Source organism: Enhydra lutris, unplaced genomic scaffold (assembly GCF_002288905.1).
Source record: "Enhydra lutris kenyoni isolate GAN:26980312 unplaced genomic scaffold, ASM228890v2 scaffoldscaffold111, whole genome shotgun sequence".
NCBI lineage: Eukaryota > Metazoa > Chordata > Mammalia > Carnivora > Mustelidae > Enhydra > Enhydra lutris.
This window is the reverse complement of record NW_019154195.1, coordinates 690,439-702,458: the sequence shown is the minus strand read 5'-3', so window position 1 is coordinate 702,458 and position 12,020 is coordinate 690,439. Positions and strand designations below refer to the sequence as shown.

Below are 12,020 nucleotides of genomic sequence, written 5' to 3'. Positions count from 1 at the left end.
CATATCTTCACATGACATCCAGAACTTCCTGCAAAAGCCAAGCATAGAAGCTTCTTTCCAAAAAGTGACGATGGGTAGATACAAAAATAGTGCCCTTGAAAATGTATACTTAATGACAGACCGGGACGGTGATAGGGAGAGGGAAGGGCATCAAGGATACCATGAAGGATGTAGCCCATCTGAGGCAACGGCATCTAATAAGACTCAAAATGACCCGAATAGTGAAGGATATAAAACATCGCTTTTTAAGTCAGCTGCTTCCACAAAGCAGTGTGTTTCTGTCAGCAAAAGCTCCATTCAAGTATTCAAACATAGCTCTTTGCAGAAAGACAGTTTGGACAATCTGGAAAGTTATCTAGTCCGTGCTGGAAACAATGATTGGAATCATTTTCAAAACGGGATTGGATTGACCTTTCCATCAGATACTTCTGAAAATCAGAGATTGAATAATGAAGAACAAAGTGCTAAGCGGAATCCATACGAGAGCGGCTCCACTGAGGAGTCGACCCTCTGGAATGACCAGAGCCCTTCCAATGGAGACAGCATTGCTCAGTACCCTGAATCTGAGAAAACACTTAACCAGGGCTGCAGTGTTCAGAGACGTGTGAGGACTCAGTTTTCAGAGAACCAGTATGAATGTTATAAATGTGGGGAAGTCTTTCATCAGAGGTCTAACCTTATTACACATGAGAGTATCCATTTGGGAGAAAATCCTGATGAATCCAGTCAGTGTGAGAATGGTCCTCAGCAGTCCTCCAATATTGATGATGATCAGAGAATTCATGAGGCCAAAAACCCATTCAGATATGCTAAACGTGTTCCCACATTTAGTCAGTCATCAAGACTAAGTAGAAACAAGATGATCCCTAGTGGAGAGAAAACACCCATTCTTAAGGGACGTGGTAAAGTCTTTGACTGGCACTCAACCCGATCTCAGCATCAGCAAATGAATACTGAAGTGAAATCATACAAATGTGAAGAATGTGGTAAAACCTTTAAGTACTGCTCATCCCTAAGGAAACATAGGCAAATCCAGACTGGAAAGAAACTCTACAAATGTAAAGAATGTGGCAAAGTTTTTAAAATTCACTCAACACTTATTCAACATCACAGAATTCATACTGGAGAGAAACCTTACAAATGTAAGAAATGTGGTAGGTCCTTTAACCAGCTGGAACACCTTACTCGACATCACAGAATTCATACTGGAGAGAAGCCTTACAAATGTCAAGAATGTGGCAAGGCCTTTAAGGAGCGCTCACGCCTTGATCAACATCACAGAATTCATACTGGAGAGAAACCTTACAAATGTAAGGAATGTGGTAGGTCCTTTAACCAGCAGGCACACCTTACTCGACATCACAGAATTCATACTGGAGAGAAACCTTACAAATGTCAAGAATGTGGCAAGGCCTTTAAAGAGCACTCATACCTTGATCTACATCACAGAATTCATACTGCAGAGAAGCCTTACAAATGTCAAGAATGTGACAAGGCCTTTTACCAGAGTTCATTGCTTAGTGCACATCACCGAATTCATACTGGAGAGAAACCTTACAAATGTAAGGAATGTGGCAAGGCCTTTAACAAGCGCTCACGACTTACTCGACAGCACAGAGTTCATACTGGAGAGAGACCTTACAAATGTCAAGAATGTGACAAGGCCTTTAAGGGTCACTCAACCCTTAGTAATCATCTCAGATTTCATACTGGAGAGAAACCTTACAAATGTCAAGAATGTGGCAGGGCCTTTCACCGGAGCTCATTGCTTACTGTGCATCACAGAATTCATACTGGAGAGAAACCTTACAAATGTAAGGAATGTGGTAAGGCCTTTAGCTGAACTTCAGCCCTTACTCAACATCACCGAATTCATACTGGAGAGAAGCCTTACCAATGTCAAGAATGTGGAAAAGCCTTTAGCCGGCCTTCACAACTTACTCAACGTCACCGAATTCATACTGGAGAGAGACCTTACCAATGTCAAGAGTGTGGCAAGGCCTTTAGCTGGCCTTTTGACCTTACTTGGCATCACAGAATTCATACTGGAGAGAAACCTTATAAATGTAAGGAATGTGGCAAGGCCTTTTCATTGCACTCAAACCTTCTTAAGCATCACAGAATTCATACTGGAGAGAAACCTTACAAATGCGAAGAATGTGGCAAGGCCTTTTACCAGCGCTCACACCTTACTAACCATCATAGAAGTCATATTGGCAAGAAAGTTTAAAAATGTAAAGACTAGGAGTAAGGACTGTAAAACCCTTACGTCACAGACCTTTCATCCAATGTAACTGGAGAATAACTATACACATCTAAAGAAGTCCACCCTCTCTCTCTCCTGAAACTCACAACATCGTAGTTATCATGTGGGAGCAACATCGTAAAATGTGATGAATGTGGTGAAACCTTTCACTGGAATTCAGTCTATACTCCGTGTCCCAATATGCACACTAGGTTCAAACCCTAGAAACATGATGATTGTGGAAAGACCCTCATTTTAATATACACGTTTGCAAACAAAGCACTAAAGAAGGTAAATTGAATCATACAAATAATTAGAAAACTCTCTGATTGAACATCTAATGTCAATAAATGTCACAGATATCACGTAAAAGGAGTGTATCAGTCCCTCTATTCAGACAGTACTTGTTAGTCCAAGGGAAAAGATCAAGTTAAACACTTGGAAAATGCATATGCTGTTACGTTGGAAAGATTCAGTGGGGGAGTTTTTACAAGGGTACAATTAGTTTCGGTGTGCCTTTTGTTATATTGAGCCTTTTTGAGGTTTGTGACCAACAAATATTAATGTACTTTATTCTCAAATCACTTCTGGAGATTGACTTACACGTACTGGGTGTATGAATCCGTGAGTCTGATTTTTGCTCCGTCAACGGCATTCGATGCCCTGCTGCACTCCGGGGGACTCACGCATCCCAGATTTTCCTTGGAAGATGAGAACTGTGTAATACACGACATGAACGAAGAAAATCTAAATGGAGACACTGCTTAGGGTTATAGCATTGATGTAAGTTGCCATGAAATAGGTGTTCAGAACAATATTTTTCTCCGTTTCCTAAAACTAAAGAACTTCCTTAATATTAGACATACAAGGTTTTCCTGATTGCTCTTTAAGGAAAAAAAGGTGGCGCACCAGTTAACTACTGATGTATCTTCGTAGTAGCGATCTTTAGAGAATAGGAGTGGATGTGATTGAAACGAAGAAATCCTCCCCGATAACAGAAGGAGGTCATCTAACTCTTCCCTACCATGCCATATAGCTGGACATACACATCTGTTGCGACTTTCAGCAGCACTGGAACTTAAGGAGGTCACATCCACATCGTGATATCAGCTATGGGGTTTAACGCTTGTATTCCGTATTTTGAACAAGTGTAACAGTGGATTTGAAATGCATAACATAGTCTATGTGTGAACTTAATGTACTTCAATTAATCAAACATAATGGTTTTTAATATGTTAACATGAGTTTATGATGAGTAGTGTGTTAACCTACCACCAAGGTGAACCTATCTCATTTTTTTTTTTTTTTTAAGATTTTATTTGACAGGGAACACAAGTAGGGGAAGAGGGAGAGGGAGAAGGAGGATCCCTGCTGAGCAGGGAGCCTGATTTAGGGCTTGATCCTAGGACAGGGACCATGACCTGAGCTGAAGGCAGGTGCTAAATGACTGAGCCACCCGAGTGGCCCCTATCTCATTTTACTGAAAGTTGTAGGCAACTGGTGTTATCTGTCACCTATTTGGTAATGGAAGGGAATAATATTCCTATGAATCCATTCCCTCAGTGACCTTAAGGTTGAAATGATGGGTGATTTCCCCGCCTGGTTTATCTAGTGTATCATTTTCTCCTCCTTGTGCTGACTTGTGCTGCTTCAGGATTCTGAGTTATGGGTCGCTGGAAGTTCGGCTATAGATAAAAGAAAGCTTCTTCCTTGTAAATCACTAGGACATTTGTGAACTGAGGAATACTCAGGTCTTGCAGGATTGTGATCTCTACAAGGTAACTATTTGTTTGTCCTTTAGGGTAGCCAGGAGTGCCTGAGGAATGTCCCATATATCCCATGGGGGGTGGGGGTTCATGGGGTGTCAGCTTCTGCTTCGTCCTCAGCTTGCCTTCTGTTCTCTCATCACCTAGACAACACTCTGTAGAGTCACAAGGTAAAGTAACTTGAGACATGACGTTCAGATCCACCTCTGTGGGCAATCCTCTGTCCCTTTTCCCAAGCATTTCCCATCCTGTGTTCTCCTAGAGAAGATGCCCACAGAGCTTACCTAAGCCGGCTTTAGTTTGAATGGCCAAATGTGGACTTGAACTGGGACTCTCAAGCACTCCACCATGACCCATAATAAAGGTATGTTCTCCATTTATTGATGGGAGTGTTGGTTTGAATGACATGTGCCCATGTGACCATGCTGCATAGGTAACAGATACCCCAGAAGTAGGAGAAACCTCCCAAATGGAGTGACACTGTAGCCCAGGTCACATATCAAAAATACGTAAAATGAAAAAATGAACATGTAGAGTGCAAATGTCTCTGTTGGGGTCCGTTATCAAAGGAATGAGACTGAGACAAAGTGAAAGTTATGCAAAGCCTTCTTTCTATGCCAAGCATTAGAAGTTAGACTGACCAGCCAGGGGACGAGACTGAGACAAAGTGAAAGTTATGTGAAGCTTTATTCTATGCTAAGCATTAGAAGTCAGACTGACCGGCCAGGGCCGCCTCCGAAGAGAGCGACCCCTTCCCGATCTCACAGGCTGGTTTTATAGGGCATAACCGTAGACCCAAGGTATGTGGCTTCTATTGTTAAGGCGTTTACTCCCGGAATCGATACCCAGAACCATACCAGGAACTACTGGGGCATTTATTCCCGGAATGAAGTCCGTGGATGTAAAGAACAATATGGCTACCTGGGCAATATGGAGTTGCTCTGGCTCAGCAGGCCCTAATAGTTAAACAGGTTTTAACATTAAATTGGCGCTAACATTCCCCCCCTTTTCTTTGGAGATTAGTCAATTCTTTGACTCTTCAGCCAGTTCTTGAGGGTGAAAACAGGCTGACCTTAGGTGTCGTTAACCTTGAGTGTTGTTCCATCTGCTGTTTTTCTGATTTTCGATCGGCCTGTTTTAGGCCAATGAGGTGTCCTCTGCCTGCTGCTGAGTAGGAACAGGGTTAAAAGTGACTAAGTTATGAAACCCTTTTGAGTCTTAGTTTTATTCCACAGTTAGTGGGGTCCACCGGCAGTGGCTCGCATTTCTGGGGGGTGTTCTTGTTTTCGGCTCGTGTGACGTGACATGACTGAATCCAGGCCCTCGTGCCTTCTACTTTTACTGCCGCGTGGGTGGTCAGGATGACAGTGAATGGTCCCTTTCAGCAAGGCTCCAAGTTTTCCATTCGGTGGTGACGTATCCAAACCAAGTCTCCCGGTTGGTAAGGACGCGGTTTTTTTTCCATCTCCATCTCAGTGTAGGCAGCTTGGATCCATGCGTGGGCTCTTTTTAAGACAGACTGTAGTGCCTGCAGTGCCTGGAGTACAGACTGATCAGTCATTTCTGTTAGGGCAACCTTTTGTAGCCATGGGCAGAGTGGAGGGGAGTCTCCTGAACATTATTTTAAACGGGTAAGCTTGTTTAAGTAGGGTGTACATCGTGCCCTAAGGAGGGCGATGGGAAGGAGATCCACCCATCCATTGCCAGTCTCCAGAATTAACTTTGTAAGGTCTCTTTAAGAGTCCGGTTCATTCTCTACTTGTCCGGAGCTCTGGGGCTGGTAGGCACAGTTTAGTTTCCAATTAGTGCCCATGGCCTTGGCCATTGCCTGTGAGACTGAACTCACAAATGCAGGGCCGTTGTCTAACCCGATCGCAAGAGGCAACCCAGACCTAGGAATTACTTCCTCTAGTAGCTTTTTGGCTACCATTCCTGCTGTTTCATGTTTGGCAGAAAAAGTCTCTACCCAGCCTGAAAAGGTATCCACAAAAACTAACATATATTTGTGTCCATACTTTCCCTGTTTCATCTCTGTAAAATCTACTTCCCAATAAATTCCTGGTTCCCTTCCTCTTTCTCTTTTTCCGCTTCCCATCCTACTTCCTCCTGCATTGACCGCCTGACATTGAGCACATCTATCAACCACGTCCTGAGCCATATGCCCTAATTTAGAAACCTGGAACTGTTTACCCACGAGCTCCTTAAGCTTGCGTGTCCCTAAATGAGTGCCCTGATGTATTTGGCTTACTAATTTTTTTTTTCCTAGTCTTCGAGGAAGAATTAACTCTTCTGCCCTAGTCTTAGCCCAATCCCCTTCATAGTCTAATTTAGTCCATTTTTGTAAATATTTTAAATCTTCCTCTGAATAATCTGTTCTTTCTGGTAGGGCTGGAGCCGGGAGTGTCACCAGTTCTTGAACCGTTTCCCTGGCTGCTTGCTTTGCTGTTCGACCTGCTAATTGGTTTCCTTTGGAAACCAGATTAGTCCCCTTTTGGTGTCCCGGGCAGTGCATAAGGGCCACCTCTTTCGCGTCCCAAATAGCCTGGAGGAGAGCCAATATTTCTTTCCTGTTTTTAATTTCTTTTCCTTCTGCTGTTAATAGGCCCCTTTCTTTATAAATAGCCCCATGTATATGGAGAGTAGCAAAGGTGTACCTGCTGTCCGTGTAGGTGTTGGCGGTCTTACCCTTGGCCATCTGCAGCGCCTTGGTGAGTGCAATCAGCTCTGCTTCCTGCGCCGAGGTCCCGTGTGGCAGGGCCGCCTTCCAGAGCTCCTGTTCAGGAGAAACCACCACAGTCCCTGCGTACCTCTTTCCATCGGCCACGTAGCTACTCCCATCTGTGAACAGAGTCATCTCCGCATCCGGGAGGGGAGTGTCTCTGAGGTCAGGCCTTATTCCTGTGATCTGGGTTAGGACCTCCCTGCAGTTGTGTGGGTGCTCAGCTAGCTTTTCTGGCAGTAACATGGCTGGATTTAGCACCGCTGGGGGCCTGAAAATCACTTTCAGTTCATTGAGGAGGAGGGCTTGATACCCTGTCACTTGGGCGTTTGTCATCCACCGGTCTGGTGGGGTCCAGAGGAGGCCTTTGATAGCGTGAGTAGTGGTCAAGATGAGATTTTGACCCAAAGTCAATTTACTTGCATCCTTGACCAGGAGGGCCGTGGCAGCAATTCTGCGGAGGCACAGGGAGAACCCGGCCGCTACTGGATCTAGTTTTTTTGCTAAGAAAGGCTACTGGCCTTTGCCAAGGCCGCAGAGTCTCAGTCAAAACCCTTTTGGCCACCCCTGCCTTATCATCTACATACAAGTGGGAGGGCTTGGTAACATCTGGGATGGCCACTGCTGGGGCACTCAGTAAGGCTGTTTGTAATTTTCGAAACGCTCCTTCTGCCTCAGCAGTCCACTCTACTGTAGTGAGTCCTCCCTTAATCAGTTCGTAGGGGGTTCGGGCAATCTCTGCGAACCGTGGTATCCACAGTCTGCTGTAGCCCACTGTCCCAAGAAACTCCCTCACTTGTTGGGGCGTGGTGGGGCGGGGGTATCGGGTGATCACCTGTTTCCTGGACTCAGACAGTGAATGCGCTCCCTCGTGGAGATCAAAGCCTAAATAAGAGGTGTGGCTCTGACAAAGCTGTGCTTTCTTGGTTGACACTCAATACCCTTTTTCCTGCAGAGTCTGTAAGAGAGTTTTCGTCCCCCCCCCCGACCCCCATCCCGCAAGCATGACTCAGTCACCAGCAGCTATTAGCAAGTCATCAACATACCCGCTAATGAGTATTAGCAAGGGGCTCCCATGTTGGTGAATCTGTACTCATGCAGATCCTCGTGTAGGGTCTTGTCGAAGATGGTGGGTGAATTTTTGAATCCTTGGGGAAGTCTTGTCCAGGTGAGCTGGCCTTGGAACCCTTCCTGTGGGTCAGACAACTCAAAAGCAAAGAGGGGTTGAGACTCCCTTGCCAAAGGTATGCAGAAAAATGCATCCTTGAGATCTAAGACGGTATACACAGTTCCTTTGGGGCCTAGGAGGGAGAGTAGGGTATAGGGGTTGGGCACCGTCGGGTGGATATCTTCAACCCGTTAACTTCCTGCAAGTCCTGAATGGGCCAGTACTCCCCAGTTTCAGCCTTTTTGACGGGCAGCAAAGGTTTGTTCCATGGAGACTTGCAAGGAACTAGGATCCCGTCTTCCTCGGAGACGATTAATGTGTTTTCTGATCCCTTCCTTTGCTTCCCAGGGGAGGGAGTACTGCCGGACTCGAACGGCCGTAGCTGTTGCTTTTAACTGTACCACTACTGGAGGCCATCCCTTGGCCAGGCCAGGAGGCCTCCCTTCTGCCCAGACTTCGGGAAGTTCGACCTGTAGGGTTTGGAGAAGGCTTCCCTCCCTTATCTCCTCTGGTTTTGAGACTGGCGCGTAAAGGAGATGTTCATCTACTGCTGCCACAAACATCTGCACAGCGGGTTGTCCCAAAGTCACAGTCATGTCTCCTTCTGAGAACTGAATGCCAGCCTGTAGTTTGTGGAGGAGATATCTTCCCATCAGGCTATATGGGGCATTAGAATTGATAAGAATAAGAATAAGAAACAACAAGGATTGATGTTTGACTACTCCCGAGGCCAAATTTAAAGTTCTTTCTGTTGTCCATTTCTGTCTTTCTGTGCCATTTGTCCCTTGTACCCAGACTTCCTCTCCAGATAGTTTTCCCATAGGTTTTAGTAATGATGAAAATTGGGCTCCCGTGTCCACCAAAAAATCAATTGATTTCCCCTCCACCTCAATTTTAACCCGAGGTTTGGGGAGGGGCTCCAAACCACGTCCCCTTCAGTCTTTGGTGGCCAGCATTGCCATTTTCTTCTTAGGGCACTCTCCGGCCCAGTGTCCTTTTTCCTTGCAGTAAACACACTGATAAGAATCTAAGCCTTCCCACCTGCTTTCTCTGTGTTTAGGCTTTTCTTTCCATTGACCATCTGCTACCTGCCTTTTTCTTTCCCACTGACCTTTTTTTTTTTCTGTCTCCTTCCCGCCTCATGTAATGCCAGAACTTTAACTATTTTTTTAGTCATTTTTCATACTTTAAAACAAAACTATTCTCTTAGGCCCTCTTTTTTGTGTGTACAGTTTTTTTTTTAACTTACTATCAGTTAACTGCCTTTCCTCTGGTTTTTCAGACAACATTAAAACTTTTAATAAAAACCTTACAGTGTTTTTCTTTTGGTAGTCTGTCCTGACCATACCTAAATTTTTTTTTTTCTGAAAATTTCCCTTCACAAACATTTTACAACTTTCTTTTGTATCCAGGTTTTGTCCCAAGCCATTCCCTTTCAAACAACCATCTCATTTAGGACAAAATTACCTTTTTCTTTAACAACATGTATTCCCATTCCTTATCTTTCTTATGTATCTCCTACTTTTTTACATGTAGGGTTATTTCCCATACTTCTATCAGTTAGTTACAGTTAACAGAATTTTCTATTCCTAGAAACACTTCAGTCTCTCCTGATGGTGAAGTATTAACCGATTGTGAACAGTTACGATAGTATTGCAGTAAGAAGTCAAAAGCATAAACCTACATCAAGTACTCAATGCTTTAGCATTTTGTCTCATTTGGTTAAGACCTAGATGTCCATAATTTAATTCCATTTGTCATCCAACCAAAACGTTAAAGTTTCAAGTTACCAAAGACTTTGAAAGTTACTTTAACAATTACCCACTAAAACTTTGAGACAGACAATTAACCATCAATTCAGTTATTTCTTTGCTAACAGATTTTAACAAATAGCATGAAATTTATTTGACCTTCAGTAAACTTTGATTGAAGTTTCACATTTACTGCTGTAACTTTAAAGACATGTCTATCTTAATAAAACCAACAAACTTAACTTAGTTCAAATCCTGATTTACGTTTCACCTGGACGCACTCCACTTTGAATGTTTACCTGAGACACGGGTGGGAAGATCTGGAGTGGGGGGTTTTAGGTCCAGGGGCTGCTCTTCTTGCTCCTTGACAGTGAAGAGGGAAGGAGCCGTGGTGCAGGAAGCACCGAGGACGGTCTAGAGGCCAGTTATGCAGGCCGCACCCAAGTCGGTGCAGAAACAGAAGGGGGAGTGCTGCCAGAAGGCAGAGAAAGGATTCCTAGTTTTAGAGAGTTTTCCTGGGTAAACCTTGTCACCCAACTGGGTGGTTTTACCTTGAAAATCCTTGAAATGCTGGAGAACAAGACTTAGGGGTGTCATAGGTCCCTTATTCTCCGCTTGCCCCATTTCTTCAAATACAACAAACAACACAGCAGACAACAAAAAGATAAGACAAAGACAACTGCAGACCAGACTCAGCAGCCCTTCCTCAACCAGATATCAAGTCTAAGGGTGTGCAAGATATAATCCCAACTCAAAAATAACAGCCTGCCGCTGGTGGGGATTTTCTTGGTCCCCTGACCACCTAGGGGGACTTGAACCCCCTGGCAGGTCCCCTGACCGCCTAGGGGGATTCGAACCCCCTGGCAATCTCCCAGTGGGGGGATGGGGCATCCCCGCATCCACTGCAGCCATGGGGAGCAATGCTGTATCCAGCTTGTCCCCGGTGGGCTGTACCCTGGAGCTCTGCAACCAGACAGACAGACCAGATCCTGCAAGATAAAATCTCGAGATCTTACCTCCGGAGGCTTTTCCCAGAAATTCTGATGCGTTAGATTGTGGACGAGCCCCCGGAATGTTGAGGTCCATTATCAAAGGAATGAGCCTGAGACAAAGTGAAAGTTATGCAAAGCCTTATTCTATGCCAAGCATTAGAAGTCAGACTGATCGGCCAGGGCCGCCTCCGAAGAGAGCGACCCCCTACCGATCTCACAGGCTGGTTTTATAGGGTATAACCGGCGACCCAAGGTACGTGTCTTCTATTGTTAAGGCGTTTACTCCCGAAATCGATACCCAGAACCATATCAGGAACTACTGGGGCGTTTATTCCCGGAATGAAGTCCATGGATGTAAACAACAATATGGCTACCTGGGCAATATGGAGTTGCTCTGGCTCAGCAGGCCCTAATAGTTAAACAGGTTTTAGCATTAAATTGGCCCTAACAGTCTCAATTTGCACAATGGACTGCGTGGATTTAGAAAAATAAATTCTATTTGTTTTATTTCCTAGTTATTTCCAGATTTACAGTTATATTTTGGCTAATATTTTTTTTCCAGCTAATAGGCATCACAAGCATTTTTTTTTTCTTTGCCTGGGTTGTGCAGGAGTGTCTTCACTAAACACTTGAGATTAGAGAGTTGTAAGGCCAATGGGTATTAATTCAGACATTAAACACTGGGATGTGGGATGTGAATCTATGTAGAACTCGATGAAATCACCATACTTAGAGAGAAGCATAAGCCCTATTAAAAGAAAATGTCAAAAATTGTTTCTGCTGTGGGGAGGGACCTGGAGGTGGCTCTCTTCAGTCACTGCAAAGGCACAGACAGCTCTTGGTGATGTCATCTGATGAATACATGTAATGGGAGAAAGGAATTGGCAAATATGGTGGGTTTCTGAGGAGTAGGGAAGTCTTACTTTATCTTCATGATTTAACTGAATTCCTATTTGTTACTGATGATCGGATGCTGTTGGATCATATTTACCGTGATCGCCCGAACCTAATTCAGGATAAAGAGGGGTATTGGTGATGCAATCATGTGGTAGAGTAGCTGTTGGCGATGAAGGAGCCTTCTGGACAGTGAGATAGGCAGGATCAGCAAGGTGTGTGCTGTGGTAGAAGCCAAGCACTGCTCTCCCAGGGATAAAAGCCCAATCAAGATTTGAGCCACTGTAGATGGGGGACTTTTCAGGGAAGCTGCTGCAGTGCATTGTGGGAACTTCCTGTCTGTACTCAGAGCCATGTTCAATACCCTCCCCTGCTCTGGCTCCGTCTGCTGTAGTTTTGGAATATAGGTGAGCTTCAGTGGGCTGGAGTCTGGAGCCGATGACCAAGAAAAAATTCTTGAGGCATCTTTGGTGCAAAATGTTGTT

The 12,020-nt window shown here is 44.6% G+C and overlaps 1 protein-coding gene across 1 annotated transcript; it reads left to right on the top strand.

The window, feature by feature from the left end:
* The first annotated feature begins 247 nt into the window (after positions 1–247).
* Positions 248–2,230, top strand: LOC111139576 (zinc finger protein 420-like). The gene is given in 1 exon segment (XM_022491896.1): positions 248–2,230. A coding segment is annotated over 1 exon segment (1,371 nt). The 5' UTR covers positions 248–859.
* The last annotated feature ends 9,790 nt before the right edge of the window (positions 2,231–12,020 follow it).